Source organism: Scyliorhinus torazame, chromosome 19 (assembly GCF_047496885.1).
Source record: "Scyliorhinus torazame isolate Kashiwa2021f chromosome 19, sScyTor2.1, whole genome shotgun sequence".
In the NCBI taxonomy this organism is placed as follows: Eukaryota; Metazoa; Chordata; class Chondrichthyes; order Carcharhiniformes; family Scyliorhinidae; genus Scyliorhinus; species Scyliorhinus torazame.
Window position 1 is genome coordinate 80,146,247 of NC_092725.1, and position 16,370 is coordinate 80,162,616.

The following is a 16,370-nucleotide window of genomic DNA, read 5'->3' on the forward strand; positions in this document are numbered from 1 at the left end:
CTGATCACTGAACGCGATTTCGCGACTAGAGAATCCTGCCCCATGCCTTCCTGTCTAAGAGGTGAGAATCCTACCACGATGTAAAGACTGATACCTAAAGATATTATCCATATGATACACATGATTATTCACTTTTCCTGAGCAAAGAATCCTTAACATTTAGAAGCTCTGTTACTTGCAAACTAAGGGGAACAATTAACACCCAGACGAGCAGGAGATGGGGGGGGGGGGGGGGGGGGGGGGGGGAGAGGGTTGTTAAATGATAAAACCGGGCAACCCGACCCCAGCCCATTTTGAGCACACCTAACTCCGTGTTAAAAGTTGTGGAGTAATCTGTTTTTGAGAGGCAGGTCAGTAATTCCCATATGGTAATGAAGCGGTGTATCTCAGAATTAGTAGCCATTTGCATTTCATAACTCTGGGCCTAGTTTCCCAGGGGTTTGAAAACCTGGTAGCTAAAAGAAGACAGAAGCTGCCAGATCCAGAAGGTAAGTTCTTTTCCAGCTATACAAATGGGGCAGGAAGAGCAGAATTGCTTCTCCACAGGTTAACCCACAATGATCTGCCTCTCTCTGTGCGATTACTGAGCCCAACATGATCATCCTTTCCCTGATCTTCAGAATTATCTGTGATCTCCCAGCGCACTCTCTCCCATGATCTCTTTCCCCACCCTGGCAATGTCTTTCTCCAATCTCTGTCTCCCTCCTTTCTAGCCCTTGGCTTCCTATCAGGCTTTTGAATGGTCATCTACAGGACCTCTGCATTTTCTGTTTCCTGGCTGCGGAAAGTCACCCTTCCTCTACATAAATTGTGGGCCAATGTTTTGCTTCAAGCTGCTAACCCATTTTTTTCTAGCTGCTTGAATCTTTGATTCCTTACTTCTTCGGACAGAGCCTGAATCCAGGGCCTGAATCTGCTTTTCAATATATTTTAATGCTTCACAGAATTTATGCACTGGCATCACTTCCTTGGCTTCCCGTGGTTCACTCGGCCCTTAAAGTTCCCAGTCTACCTCCAATTACCCTGTAGGAGTAAATTATCTCAAAATTTAAGCAACAGATGAAGCTGATGGTTTCACGCTGCTACTATGCTGTAGCAAAGCAAGCGATATTCGCCACTAAAGTCAAGAAGACATTCTGTCTTTCATAAAAATGGATAATACTGTAATGAATTTCAGTGCCAGTGTGATGCCAGGTATGCAGGCCGTACGTCCCAGTGACTGTTGAACTGAATGTCCTTCCACTGTTCACAATGGGCAAAGTACTGACTGAACCCTACCCTCGTGCTTGCAAAACTCAAAACACAGGGTTGCGAACGGCACAAATCCCGTTACGTCGGGAAAATTGGGGGTGAGCCCTAAAACTGGATTTGTGCCAGGTACCAAACAGTCATGGATATTCCTGGGCCCTCCCAGCAGATGCAATCTGGTTCATGCCTTCGCTGGGCATGAACCGGATCAGCATATTAAAATTCACAGTAAAATATTGATAATTGGCTTTCAGCCTGATTCGCCCGGCTTCTGCAATTCTCCCACCGGCTGGTGAAATGTGAAGCTGCCGCAAATCACTACTGGTCTCCACAAACGGAGGTGAGACGTGATGACCGTTCCGGGGGGTGGGGGCCCCAGAGGCCACTGCAGTGCCAACCTGTCATCTTTTGCAACTCCATACCAGGGTGTCGCTCACCTGGGGTGGGGGATGCAGGTACCGGCAAAGGGGAGGGGGTCCCTGATACTGGTGATTGGGGACGGCCTAACGCTGGCAATAAGTGAGCGGGGGGTGGGGGCTTTGCCGGCGAGAAGGGAGGGTTGCGATGTTCTAGGATCAGAAGGGCATTCCAATCTCTGAGGATCCGGCCTTGCTGACATCTTTGGGTCCTGCACATCTCATTATCAGCGCAAATCAGCTCCCCAAAAATTATTCTGACTTCATTTACCCAATTTGTTCTGAATCTGGAGACCTGGAGACTGGCTTGTGATGCTTCAAGAGGCGAGGACTGTGATTTGTACCGATTTTTGTGCCTGAACTGATCGAGAATTCCGCCCAAGGTGTCTACTGCAACTACTATTTGGGACCTGGACAAAATCATCTTTCTCCAAGGCTGAATTCAAATTCTCCAATTGCTTCTGCTTGTGCTCAACTGTGATCCCAGCATCTTTCATGAATACTGCGTTCTCCTGTCAAGTGCCCAAATGGCAGTACCTGACTTGCTTTTGCGGGCACAATTTTCTATTCCTCTGCTGACAGCTCTTATCTAGTTTTGTGGGTTTCAACCTTGCTCTAGGCTCTGCTCCAATCTTCTGAACGATCCCTGCCTTCCTGCTATCTATTTGCTTCATTTGTTCCCCAGAACTCCTTCATCATTTTTCAAAGGACTTGTTGGACTGGCTTCTCAACTTCTGCTGCTCTAGTTCTGAGTGCTCATCACCTTTCTATAACTGACCCCAATTGACCCCCCTCATCTAATTGATTTACCTTTTATGTTTCTCTGGATTTCTGGACTTCACTGTCCTAGGTCCTTTGGCTTCATTTCCACTGCTTCTTGCCCCTCAGTTGGTGAACCAGGTTTGCTGGTGCACATTACTTAGCAACTTGAGACCACCATCCACTAGATGCCTGAATTAGCTCCTTCTGGTTCATGGTCGATTTTTCACTCCTTTCTCACTCCTCTGTTTCCACTGACAACATCCAGCAATTGATACTCTCATTCGAATTGTTCATGGACTGACTTCATTTCCCCAACTTGTTCTGAATCTGGAGACTGGTTTGTGATGCTTCAAGCTGATGACATACTGTCCGATGATTATCTCTACTTTACTTGGGCGTTATCATATTCGCTCCTCCCTATCCCAATTTCTGCTGTGTCGGGGTAACTCAATTCCCTCTTTGTCCATCCATGTGTACATTGTGGCTACTTTAGATCTGAGACTATTACTTATATCACCTTTTCTTTCTTTTAACCCTCACCCAGTGATGCAGCTGTTTATTTCTCCCACTTGTCCACTTTGCCCTCCCCGCCACTTCACCCCCACCCCACCCCCACCATTTCCTAATCACTACTCCCCATCATTCTGCTCTCTGACCAGTTTTCCAAATTTAAACCTGCCTTGGATAATCCAATAGCTACCTTTTGTGCCTCTCTTGACATCCTTTGAGGATCCATCTATTTTCTGATTATACATCTGTAAAGTGTCTGAGGGTGTTATTTATGCCTGTAATGGGTGATAGGAATGTAAGTTTAGTTTTTCACAAATTCTCATCAGCAAAACGACAGCATCATGCTTGGCTATTATGCCCAATACTGAGATACCTAATCATTGCCAATGCCTAGAAACCAGTTTCTTGCATTGTCACCACCTTCATAGGAGGGGAGAAATTAGTCCAAAATTAACACCATCAATGAATTGTTTTTGTTTTAACCCTGTGAATAAAATGTGCTTCTCTTGTCAGAGCACATACTGTATTATATAATTTTTATTCTATGTTCCAATCTGTTTGGAAATCACCACAATCTTTATATTCTTCCCTACAATTTTCACCTTTCTTCATGAGTTTACTTACGTTAGGATATAATTTTGAAGTCCTGACTCTGATCTTTGCCTCACCAATTCTGCACACGTGTACATTTCAGTTGCGGTCACTTGCAGGTAATGTGACTCTTCTGTCCTCCCCACTCCAGAATCATTCAGGAAAATTGTGGTTCACAATCTATTTACCTGGAATCAATGGAGCTGTTAAGCATTAACTGCACAGAGTAGCATATGTAACATAACATGAAACTAATTTCTAGACATGTAATGTTTTGTCCTTCGTGTTTTTTTCCCCAGGCTGTGTACAATCTGGCAGATGTGGCGTGCAAGTGCCATGGTGTTTCTGGCTCCTGCAGCTTGAAGACATGTTGGCTTCAACTAGCTGATTTCCGGAAGGTGGGTGACCTGCTGAAAGAAAAGTATGACAGTGCCGCCGCCATGAAAATCAACCGCAAAGGGAAGCTAGAGCTAGTAAACAGCCGCTTCAACCCTCCCACTGCAGATGACCTAGTTTATCTTGACCAGAGCCCTGATTACTGTGTGAAGAATAAGACCACAGGCTCCCTTGGCACAATGGGCCGACTCTGTAACAAGACCTCTGAGGGAATGGATGGCTGTGAGCTAATGTGCTGTGGACGGGGTTATGATCAATTCAAGACTGTGCAAGTTGAAAGGTGCCATTGTAAATTCCATTGGTGCTGTTACGTCAAATGCAAAAAATGCACACAAATAGTTGACCAGTTTGTTTGCAAATAACTTAAAACTGACAAAGCTTTGATGTAAAGGGTGCCTGGAGAGTTCCTGCTTACCCAAAAGAAACTGTTAACATGGTGAATGTAGAATGCGTGTGCTCAGACTTCAGCAAAAGAAAAAACAGAATTCATGCTTCACTTACCAGATAAAATGAACTGCTTTATAATCATTTTTAAAATATATATATTATTAACTGGACCTAGTACTGCACTCTGCCTTTGACCTCTCTGGCTCTCCTTGTACAATGTATAGTGTATGAGTGACAAGTTTAGCATTAATGACCGAGTCTTGCCTGCTGACTATTTATTAAAGATGAGGTCACAAATATTTAGCATTCTGACCTAATTTAATTCAGGTTTGAAAGCCATCTCCTACCTTCTCCTTCCATCAGCATTTCTACCACCTATTTTAGCAAAGTACCTCATACTTTGCAAATAGGAAAACAGCCGTACACAAATAACTGGAACTGCCCGGAAACAATGAAATAACCTTTTCAGTGAATTGAAAGAAGGGAAATAAAAAGGCCCCTGTAAAACATTGGTATCAGTTGCATTAATTCATTTAAGTAACTAAACCATTTTGTTTCTCTTAAATGGCTACAGGTATATGATGTATTTTGCAATCTAGTAACTGTCACAATATTTGAAAAATTCAATACCTATTTTTACAAAGTACTTGTATACTTTCAACTTACATTCTGCACAAATGTGTATATATGCTTGTACTTAGAACATGTGCCAGAATGAAAATAGGCATGTCACCACATTTAAACTGCAACCTGATTTGATTGTTGTATTGATACTTATCTTAAGATTAAATAATCCTGCAATAGCAAAGAACTGTGGCGACTAGTCTACAACAGAACTTTGAGAATGTTATAAATAATATTTCTATCTGCTAATTGTTGCAAATTTGAAAGGGGAAGCACACATTTTTTTGTTTGAAAGATTTTGAGGATTGGGCATGCAAGTACCACATTTGCTGGAATAAAATCAAATAAAAAATACTCCAAATGAGATAATGAGACTTGTTAAATTTAATGAGCAGTCTCTTTTACATAACTGATCATGGAGGGGAAGTTCTAACTTTGTAAATAGGAACTTGTATATACCAAATTCAGCCATTGAGTGGGATATTTGTTACATCAAGAGTCCTCGCACCTGTATCTTAATGCACTATCTGCAAAAGATTTGAAATTGTTTGAAAGAAGAATGAATGAAAGAAATGATCAATATTGTGGGAGTTTTGCAGTTTATAATTTGCAGTTTATAATTGTTTACATTGTATTAGAATGATTAGGTAATGTTATTTAACAATATTTGTAACCACACATGTCTACATTTCATTTCAATGCAATACACACATAGACCATTCATTCAATCACTGATAATTTGGATCTACGGTAAAGATTGTAGTTATACTTTTTAATTAAAGCAGTTTTGGTAGCTTTAAATTATTTAACATAATGTTTAAGTGGTGACAACCCATCCTTCACGGCAAAGTTTTTGAAAAGTGGCATTCTTACCTCACGCAACTATAATAAAGTTTATGGAGAATTCTCTATGTTTTTATTTTGCATTTATGACTAATAGTAAAAATCACACTTGGCTGTTCTAAATTGTTAGAATACATGTATATGTCAAGTTATATTGTTGCCTGTTCCTTCTGTTCATTACTCCATCCTTTAAATGAACCTGCTTTTATTTTAATAAAATGCTTCCACCCTTGATTGTTTAAAATTTAAAGCAATGCATTATATCCTCATTTTGGCAGAATAATTAAATAATAATAAAGATTGTTTGTCATAGCTCAAGCAGGCTGGAAAACCCAGCACACTCAAACTTACCTTTTTCATTTTTGAGTCTTAGGCTTGGATCCAGCTAGAATATATGAAAATAAAATCTTTCTGATTGCCATTATGATTCCCATGTGAAATGAGTTCAGGAATCTTAAGACAGTCTTAGCATCAGTTTATAGCAACAAAAATCTTATCAAAAATGAATAACTAATTGAACTGTCTTACTTAGGGAAACATAAAAATTAACCATTCAGGGAATGAGAATATCATGATACTCCATAACAGATTGTCAGTGAATTTTGCCCCGGCTCTATGGTGTAAAGAAGTAATAATGTGCTTGATGGGATTAATTTATGCAATGACAAAAACTGTTTCAGTCCCTAGCACTGCCAACATTGCCAACATGTGTACATTTTCAAGTTTAGTTTCAGGAGCACAGTAGAAAATTATTTGTTGGGACGGCTTTGTGGCACAATGGGTAGTGTCCCTACATCTGAGCCAGTAGTTCTGGGTTTTAGTCCATCTCTGGGACTTGATGGGCCCAGAAGGTGAGTTCATAATTTGGCCTAACAGGTTGATGGCCAACCTGCAAATCCTTACAATATGCCCATAGCATGAAGTAGGAGCAGGAGAGTCCCCTGGTCAGGCAGAACCGTGTGGTAGCTGGAACGCAACAGCCTCCCCACGTTAAAAGTCTCCATGCACAGGTTCTTGCCATGTAGCAAGTATCCTCCTCGCTTTGAGGGAATACCAGGGAGAGCAAGAGAGAGAAAATTATTCCATCCATGCTGCAAGGACCAAAAATCCAAAAACTGCACATGCTGGGAATCTACAATCAAAACAATACCCAGCATCTGTAGAGAGAAAAACAGAGTTAACATTTCAATTCAGTGACCCAATGTTCTGACAAATGGTCATAAACCTAAATGTGTCCTGTATTTTCTTTTTGCTGCGGAGGTGGGACCAGATGTGACCCAATTCCTGAACCGGGTCAGCCTGCTAGTTTGCTAGCATGTTTCTGCTTTTACACAATTATGGAATAGGCAGGAGTGGCAGAGGTGACAGCTACCTGCCCATAAACTGCAGGTAGCCAATCAGGTTACCTAAAGGACCTTCAGAGCCACTTTGCTGGCACTAGCTGGAATTTTTCTGTCTGTGTGTGGGCCCCCGACTGAGGCTGAAATATGGCCAAAGGATGGAAGTGACTCTTGGCTTCAGACTGGGGCCAATGCTTCTTCCTCCATGGAAACACTGCTCTCAACTCCCAAGAGCCAACATAGCCACAGGGTCAAAGCTGATGCTGCTGAATGTTCAGGGGAGGTGTTGACACTTAATTTATAAATTTGTAAAATGTCTTCAGAGGGCGCCTCCATTTTGATCACCCTCTCTTCCTCCTAATTATATCAGTAGTTCCTAGCTCTAACAGATTAATGGCCAACCTGCAAATCCTTACAATATGCCCATAGCATGGAAGTAAGAGCAGGAGAGTCCCCTGGTCAGGCAGAACCGTGTGGTAGCTGGAACGCAACAGCCTCTGCACGTTAAATGTCTCCATGCGCAGGTTCTTGCCATGTAGCGAGTATCCTCCTCGCTTTGAGGGAATACCAGAGAGAGCAAGAGAGAGAAAATTATTCCATCCATTGCTGCAAGGACCAAAAATCTTGGCCCTACATCCTCAAAAACCTGCCCATTGGCCTGCAATGGAAAGGACTCTCAGAAACAGCCACTTAATGGCTGCCTCCTGCAAAATAGCTTCCAGGGTCTTGGAGCCGACATTTTTGGATTCCAAATGCCAAATTAATCCCAGCTGGATTGAGGCCCTGGAAAGAAAATCCAGCCCATAAACTCTGTTTCTCTATAACATACTCTGCCTCAGCTGTTGAATATTTCCATTGGGCTCGATTCAACGGACTTGAGTCTGCTGAATGGCATGTTTAGTGGGGTGTTCAACAGCACTTTGCCAATTTTTGGAGGGAGATTCTCTTCATTGAGGCCACACCGAGGGATTTCCTGAACGGCTCCTCGCAGATCAGGTGCCATTTAGGAAGGCTGCCCCAATATCCCCCCCCCCCACCCCGTCCCTTCGAGCCCCTCAACCCCCAACTTTGAGGAGGCCACCAGGAACCCACCTCTACCTGGTAAGGCCCCGTTGGCCTGATCCCTGGCAATGCCAACCTGGCAGGGTGACTGAGTGCATTGCCAGGCTGGCAGTGCCTGGGTGGGGGGGGGGGGGGGGGGGGGCGTGGTAGTGCAGCGTTAAGACCACTATCAGATCAGTGGCATGTATTTCTGTGATGTTAAAGTGGCTTGTGTCACTCATTCTTTAATCTCCAGAATTACATTCTATCTCTCCTAAAGTGCCTTCCAGTAATTTCCCAGCATTGTGTTCCAGGTACTTTGCTGTGAAAAATGCTTGATTCATGGCGCCTTTCACATAGAATTTAAATGATGGTGCCAGTGTTTTGGTAGTCTGATCTGTATGTTGGCATGTACTGAAATAAATCAGTGCAATTGGTGCTCCCCATTCCTATTCCTCTTCAAGTCTTTTCCAATGCTACAATCCTGATTATTGGCTCTGTATGCTGGAGATGTAAACATTTATAAGATTAAGACTTTAGTTGGGTGTGCTGGAACAGCAGAGCAAAATGTAGAAAGCAGTGCATGGTGTGAGAGCATACAGGACTGAGAATGCATGGCCAGAGCAAGGAGCAGAAACAGAATGGATCGATAAACTAATAAAGGTAAGGCCTGAGAAGAAAGGGAAATGAACAGGTAGTGAGTACAGATATTGGTGGCAATGAAGAGGGAGACAATTAGAAGAGAAAATGGGTGGTAATATGTGAAAAAGCTATGGAGCAGAATTTACCAATGATGTTCTTCAGAAAGAGGCTAAGGACAGCAATTTGTGGGAAAAGAGAATAATCTGATAGTAGTGATTTAAGATGGGGCGGTGTCAGTATAAACTGAAAGGATGAGGGGAGGGAGGTAGAGTGTCAGGACGAACTGAGAGGAATAGGGAGAAACTACTACCCTGATCAGAAAGAATGGAACAAGAGCACCAACTGAACCTGATTGGTGGAGAGGAGAGAAGTATGCTGATAGAAGAGAGAGCCTCTGTGAAAGGACAACAAAAACCTTCAAATACATCAACTGCTGGTAAAGTGTATGGAAATAATCTGGAACAAATGATTGACTCTGATCTGAAGCAGCAAAACCAACCTCCTGCTCAGAGCCCCAAAATCCTTCCCCACACCCCAACTCCTAGTAAATTTGTGGGGGAACCAGGAGTTGTCTGATAATTAAAATAGGCCATGAAGTGCGAGAACGCTACATAACCTGCCTGTCTTATGGTCCACAAATATAAATATGAGGTTCTAAGAAGAAGAAATGTCAGCATCGCCCAATTCCAAACTTTGCTGGGGGATTCAATTCAATAGCTCACCCAAGGTAATGTTGCAAAGCATCTTTAAGTGTGCATCATTCCCCACGGAACTACGTTTTAGAACCAATGCTATTAAATTGTCTTATTATTTGAGTGTAATTTTACTAGGTGCAATAAATTTAGTGAAACATAGAAACTGCAACACCAGAAACAGTTATTCAGGTCTTTGCATAAGTGCTCATGCTAGATATTCAACCGGAACTATCGTCTTCAATCCTATTTCTTTAACAGTTCCCTGTAACCTGTTGTGTTTTTCCATATGGGCAGCACAGTAGCACACGTGGATAGCACTGTGGCTTCACAGCGCCAGGCTCCTAGGTTCGATTCCCTGCTGGGCCACTGTCTGTGTGGAGTCTGCACGTTCTCCCCGTGTCTGCGTGGGGGTGCTCCGGTTTCCTCTCACAGTCCAAAGATGTGCAGATTAGGTGGATTGGCCATGATAAATTGCCCTTAGTGACCAAAAAGGTTAGGAGGGGTTATTGGGTTACCGGGATAGGGTGGAAGTGAGGGCTTAAGTGGGTCAGTGCAGACTCGATGGGCCGAATGGCCTCCTTCTGCACTGTATGTTCGATGTTCATATCAATTCATGTCCTTGGCAAAATTCGTGAGATAAGATGTACAGGGACAAAATGTAAATTAAAGTGAAGCTTCCAACAATATAGCTTTTTTAAAGACTACTTTTAAATTATTCTATATTGTAGCTTAAATATGTATTTATTATGTTGGTCTCTTTTCGAATTAATGTCAGATATTTTTAATGTAAACAAAGTAATGGCTTGGAAATATCTAATTTGATTGCAGAATGAATGTCCACCACAATGTTTCGTTGAAAGCTTAAAACTAAACTTCCTTTGAAGCAGATTTGCTAAAACAGGATGATTAAAAAGATGGTTGTGGGCTGTCATGTGAGAGTACCTTTAAGACATGGATGTTTAAGCAATGTACCTTTAAGAAAACAGTGATGTCAGAGAGTGGAAAACTAACTGACCTGAAAGAGTTATTGATATCACATGGGCAAGTTTGTAGAGATAAATTGGGAAGTACTAAAATGACTATATATGATGTAGATGTGGGAAATGCTGTTCCTATCAAACAACATCCATATAGACTTAATCCTTTAAAATTGGCACAGGTTAACAGAGAGATTGAGAGTATGCTGAAGAATGGCATAATTGAAGTGGGTTGCAGCCAATGGAGCTCACCCATAGTGATGGTACCTAAACCAGATGGTACCCAACGGTTGTGTGTGGACTACAGAAAGGGGAATGCAGTTACAAGAACGGACTCTTATCCTATCCCACGTTTGAGGGATTGTATTGAGAAAGTGGGACAATCTGCTTTTATTTCCAACTTCCAGACATGGAAAGAACATTTAAAACATCGTATGGAAATCTTCGATCGACTTCAGGAGGCGGGTTTGGTGATGAACCTAGCCAAAAGTGAATTTGGAGAAGCCCGAATCACTTTCCTTGCGGAGTTTAACCCTCAAGACGAAGGGAAATAATGCGATTTCTTAGCATGAGTGGATTTGATCGAACAGTTGTGCAAACATTTTGTGGTGTGATTACTCCACTGATGGAATTGCTGAAGAAACATTAAAAATTTCAAAGGGAATCGGACTTTCAACAGGCATTTGACTGCCGGGTCGGAGAATCGCCGGGGCTGGCGTGAATCCCGCCCCCGGCAGTTGCCGAATTCTTCGGCGGGGGCGGGAATCGCCCCCCCCCCCCCCCGCGATTCTCCGGCCCGGATGGGCCGAAGTCCCGCCGCTAAAATGTCTGTCCCGCCGGCGTAGATTAAACCACCTACCTTACCGGCGGGACAAGGCGGCGCGGGCGGGCTCCGGGGGCCTGGGGGGGCACGGGGCGATCTGGCCCCGGGGGGTGCCACCACGGTGGCCTGGCCACCGATCCGCGGGCGGGCCTGTGCCGTGGGGGTACTCTTTCCCTTACGCCTTCGCCACGGTCTCCACCATGGCGGAGGCGGAAGAGACTCCCTCCACTGTGCATGCGCGGGAATGCCGTCAGCGGCCGCTAACGCTTCCGCGCATGCGCCGCCCGGTGATGTCATTTCCACGCCAGCTGGCGGGGCACCAAAGGCCTTTTCCGCCAGCTGGCGGGGCGGAAATTCGTCCGGCGCGGGCCTAGTCCCTTAAGGTTGGGGCTCGGCCCCCCAAGATGCGGAGCATCCAGCACCTTTGGGGCGGCGCGATACCCAACTGATTTGCGCCGTTTTCGGCGCCAGTCGGCGGACATCGTGCCGATACCGGAGAATTTCGCCCGTGGTAACCAATGTTCCTGTATTGGAGAATTGCAAGGGGCTCTGTGGTCAGATTGAACTAAATTATCTGATTCTGAGGAGAAATGCCGAGGAGTAGAGGAATGGATGGATCGTGCAGAGACTTTATTCAAAGAAACTGTCAATCGAGAAGGATTTCGGTTTGAGGAAGAGGAACAAAGAAAAATAAACTATCTAATTATACCTGTTTGAGTGTGTTGTTTTCTTTAAATGAAAATGTATATTTACTGTGTACATTTCTTAGTGGATGGTGCAAAATTGAAAAATGAAACCATCTTGAAGTTGATGGTTTTTTTTTTTTTCTTGGGGGGAGGTGTCATGTGAGAATACCTTTAAGACATGGATGTTTAAGCAATGTACCTTTAAGAAAACAGTGATGCCAGAGAGTGGGTGGAGCTGGGCTTTAGATCAGCCATTTTGCAGTTTAGATTTGCAGTTTGAAAAGAGCTTGGGAGTGTCTATGTGTGCAGTGAGCTGGATCTCTGCCATGAAAGACTATCTCTGGATCATTTGGATGATTTAAACTCATTATAGTAAAGCCTTTAATCTGATGTGATTTTGTTTAAAGGTGTTAAGTCTCTTGGAAGTTTGAAGGAACATTTTGAGGAATTATTTACTGTTGCAATATTTTCTGAGTTATCTTTGAAGTAAGGGGTGTTAAGAGATCCAATATTTATTTAAGATGTTAAGTTGAGTTCATGGAATAAACAGTGTTTTGTGTTTAAAAACCCACGTGTCCATAAATGTAATCCCTTACCGAGGGAACAAGCCGTGTGCTAGGAAAAGCAACAAATACATTAAAGGGAGAGGTTGGTTGAACTCCATGATACATTTTGGGGTTCTGAAAACGCCTCGACCATAACATGGGCAAATGAAAATAGGCCATTGATAATAGCAATCACTGAAATCATCATGTTTACAATAAAGGATGGAAATATATCATTAAGGGCCAGCCATAATTTGAACTGGACTTTCAAATCCCAACTATCTTTTGCTCTCCTTTTGCCATAATATTTCTGCAGCAACTGATTTACTCAACTGCACCCTCACTCCCACCTTTGATTTCCTAATCTCCAATGAAACCAATAGTATATTTCATTCTGGCCATTCCCCCTGGTATGACTCTCCTTTCTGCTCTCTTAAGTCCAAAAGATGCAGATTTGAAAGGATATGGCGATAATTTGTTTGCCACTGTCAGAGCTGGCTGGATCGCTTCAAACACTATTGTGGCTTGCTCTTGCCTGCTAAAACTCCTCACTATTTTAGGACCTCTCTCTAATGCAAAGATAACCCTCGGTTTATTTTCTATATTGCAAACCATTTTCTTAAACATTTCTCCCCAGTCCACCTACACCCACCCTTACCTCCAACAAGTACAAGCAGTTCATGGATTTTGTTGTCATTAACATTGAGAAAATCCAGTTAACTTCCTCTGTCATTTTCCTCACTTCCACTACCACCAGGCCAAATTTCCTTTAATGTTCCCCCATGTCTGGGCCTTGAACTCATATCTTCACAGTAACTTCATTTGAAGCCTAATTGTGACAATAAGTGATTTTCATTTCATTTCATTTTCATTTTCATGAGGCTCACCTTCTGCCCCCTCAGTCCTATTTCCATTAAATTGCTGATCACCCAACTTCCCCTTCTGGTCCCCATGTTAGCCGAAATTGTAAATGGTTTGCCCTCTTTGGATGTTGTCCCTATCTCCTTTAACCTCGTCGTCATCATCTCTCTCCTCAAAGAAAAACCATGATCCCACTGCGTTTGCAAACTACCATTTATCTCCAACCTCTCCAAAGTCCTTACATATGTTTTGCACTTCCTAAATCTATTCCCATCTTTCTCAGAACTCCATGTTTGAATCCCTCCAGTCAGATTTGTGCCGCATGTCATTGTACAGAAACAGATTTTAACAAGGTCAAAAATTACATTCTATGTGACTGTGACAAAGGTAAACCTTCCTTTTTCGACCTATCTCAGCCTTTGACACGCTTGTTTATACAATCCTCTTCCAATGCCTCTCCACTGATTCCCTTAGTTATCTAATCATAGCCAGAGAATCACTTGCAGTGGCTTCTCTTCCTGGTTACATCTGGTGTCCCCAAAGGGTCTATCCTTGGCCCCATTGTATTTCTCATCCACATGCTGCCCTTCAGCAACACCATTAGCATTAGTCTTCGCATGTACACCAGTCACAATCAGCACTACTTCAATGCCATTTCTCTCGGCTCCTTCATTTTGCTAAATTATCAGATTGCTTACTTGGCATCCAATATTAGACGAGCAGAAATTTCCTCCAATTAAATATTGGGAAGACTGAGGCTATTGTGTTTGTGGTGGTTTTAAAAACAAGTCTGCGACTTCTGGTGGCGGCTATGAGGGAGTAGGTCGCACATTTGGTGGCTCCCGTTTCGGTCGGACATTTGGACCTGCTCCCCCGACCTTTTTGCGATTTTGAGCGCGGAACTGGAAAGCAATATTACTCAGGCACTGAACCCACACAGAGTTGTATGTACTTAAGAAGCCGGAGGGACAGTAAACAGCAGAAGAAGTGGTCAAGCAAGGGCACAGTGGAGGCTGTGAGAGAGACCAATATGGCCGATGTCCAGAGCAAGGTGCCGACAGCCAGCCGACAATGGAGCAGCTGCTAAAGGCCATGCAGGAGGGCTTTTTAGCTCTGAAGCGCGATAACTTGGAGCCGCTCCAGAAGTTAATGGACCAATTGGAAAAAAGGCTGGATGATCAGGCTGAGAAGCTCCAGAAGCTGGAGAAGACGGTGGAGGAGCAGGCCGACTTTCAAATGGTGGTGGACGTGGAGATTCGGAGGTTGAGGGATCAGCAAAAAATGCTGCTGGAAAGGCTGGAGGACCTGAACAACAGATCTCGCCGGCAGAATGTAAGAATCATTTGCCTCCCGGAGGGGGCTGAGGGGCTGGATGCTGCCGCCTATGTGGAGGGTATGTTTCAGAAGCTGCTGGGGAACCGCCGGTGGTGGACAGGGCACACAGAGTGCAGGTGAGGCAGCCCCGGCGAGGGGGTCCCGCACGAGTGATGGTGGTCCGGTTCCACAGGTACCTGGACAAGGAGCAGGTTCTGCAATGGGCCAAGAGCACACAAAGCTGTACTTGGGACAATAGCACCCTGCGTGTTTACCAAGACCTGAGTACTGAGGTGGCCAGGAGGAGGGGAGGCCACAGGCAGGTGAAGGAGATTTTGTATAAGAACAAGGTGAAATTTGGCCTGCTTTTTCCGGCGCGACTGTGGGTTACGTAGGAGAGTCAGCACCACTATTTTGAGGAACCCGTGGAGGCGATGGACTTTGTTAAGAAGCAAGGGCTGGCTCTGAGCTGAGGGCTCTTGGACTCATGGTAGAACTTTTATGTCTATTTTGTTTCTCTCTCGCTGTGAGAGATGCCTGCATGCTTGGGTCCATTCTTTTCATTTTATCGACTTTTTTAGGTGGATGTATTTTGGTTGTGATGTGTTTTTCTTGTTCTTTTTTATGGTTTCCTTGAACGTTTCCTTTTTGGGTTACTTGTTTGGTTGGAGTTTTGGTAGGGGGAAAATATAAAAAAGAAAAAGATTTTACCAGGATGTTGCCTGGTATGGAGGGCATTAGCTATGAGGAGCGATTGAATAAACTCGGTTTGTTCTCACTGGAACGAAGGAGGTTGAGGGGAGACCAGATAGAGGTATACAAAATTATGAGGGGCATAGACAGAGTGGATAGTCAGAGGCTTTTCCCCAGGGTAGAGGGGTCAATTACTAGGGGGCATAGGTTTAAGGTGAGAGGGCAAGGTTTAGAGTAGATGTACGAGGCAAGTTTTTACGCAGAGGGTAGTGGGTGCCTGGAACTCGCTACCGGAGGAGGTAGTGGAAGCAGGGACGATAGGGACATTTAAGGGGCATCTTGACAAATATATGAATAGGATGGGAATAGAAGGATACGGACCCAGGAAGTGTAGAAGATTGTAGTTTAGTCGGGCAGCATGGTCGGCACGGGCTTGGAGGGCCGAAGGGCCTGTTCCTGTGCTGTACATTTCTTTGTTCTTTGTTCTAAAACAATTAAAAAGGTGCGGTTGTGATGGGGGTTTTGGGAGAACTTTTTGCGATCTTTTTCTGTGTGTGGAGGGGAAGGGCTGAGAGAGCCTGGTACTTCTTATCTCTATTTGTTTGATTTAAATTACACTATTGTTGGGGATGTTTCTGACTTGTATGGAGTGTGTGCTTAAGCAGGGCTGGTTTGGGGAAGTGGTATGGATGGGCCGGGGCGAGGGGAGCCAGGGAACAATGGGTGAGAGACGCGCTGGCGCCGAAGCTGGGAGCCACCAGGCTAGCTGGGTGGGCTAGTCAACGGAAGCCACATGGGGGGGGTGTTCATACAGTAGGTTGGATGGTGTTGCTGGGGGGGGGGAGTTGATCTGCTGATGAGGATGGAAATTGGACATGGCAACAGTGGGGAGGTCATGGACGGAGCCGGCCAGGAGGCGGGCCAGAGGATGAGTGACACATGGCTGGGGGGCTGGCCAAGGAAAGGGGATGGCTGA

At 44.2% G+C, this 16,370-nt stretch overlaps 1 protein-coding gene across 3 annotated transcripts in view; it reads left to right on the plus strand.

Annotated features, from left to right (window-relative positions):
• The window catches only part of wnt5b (wingless-type MMTV integration site family, member 5b), a 186,001-nt gene extending 179,974 nt beyond the window's left edge, over positions 1-6,027 (plus strand). For all 3 annotated transcript variants that reach the window (XM_072484596.1, XM_072484597.1, XM_072484598.1), the window contains one exon: positions 3,827-6,027. In XM_072484596.1, coding sequence (XP_072340697.1) covers positions 3,827-4,285 — 459 coding nt within the window. In that variant the 3' untranslated portion in view covers positions 4,286-6,027. The remainder of the gene's footprint in view (positions 1-3,826) is intronic.
• The last annotated feature ends 10,343 nt before the right edge of the window (positions 6,028-16,370 follow it).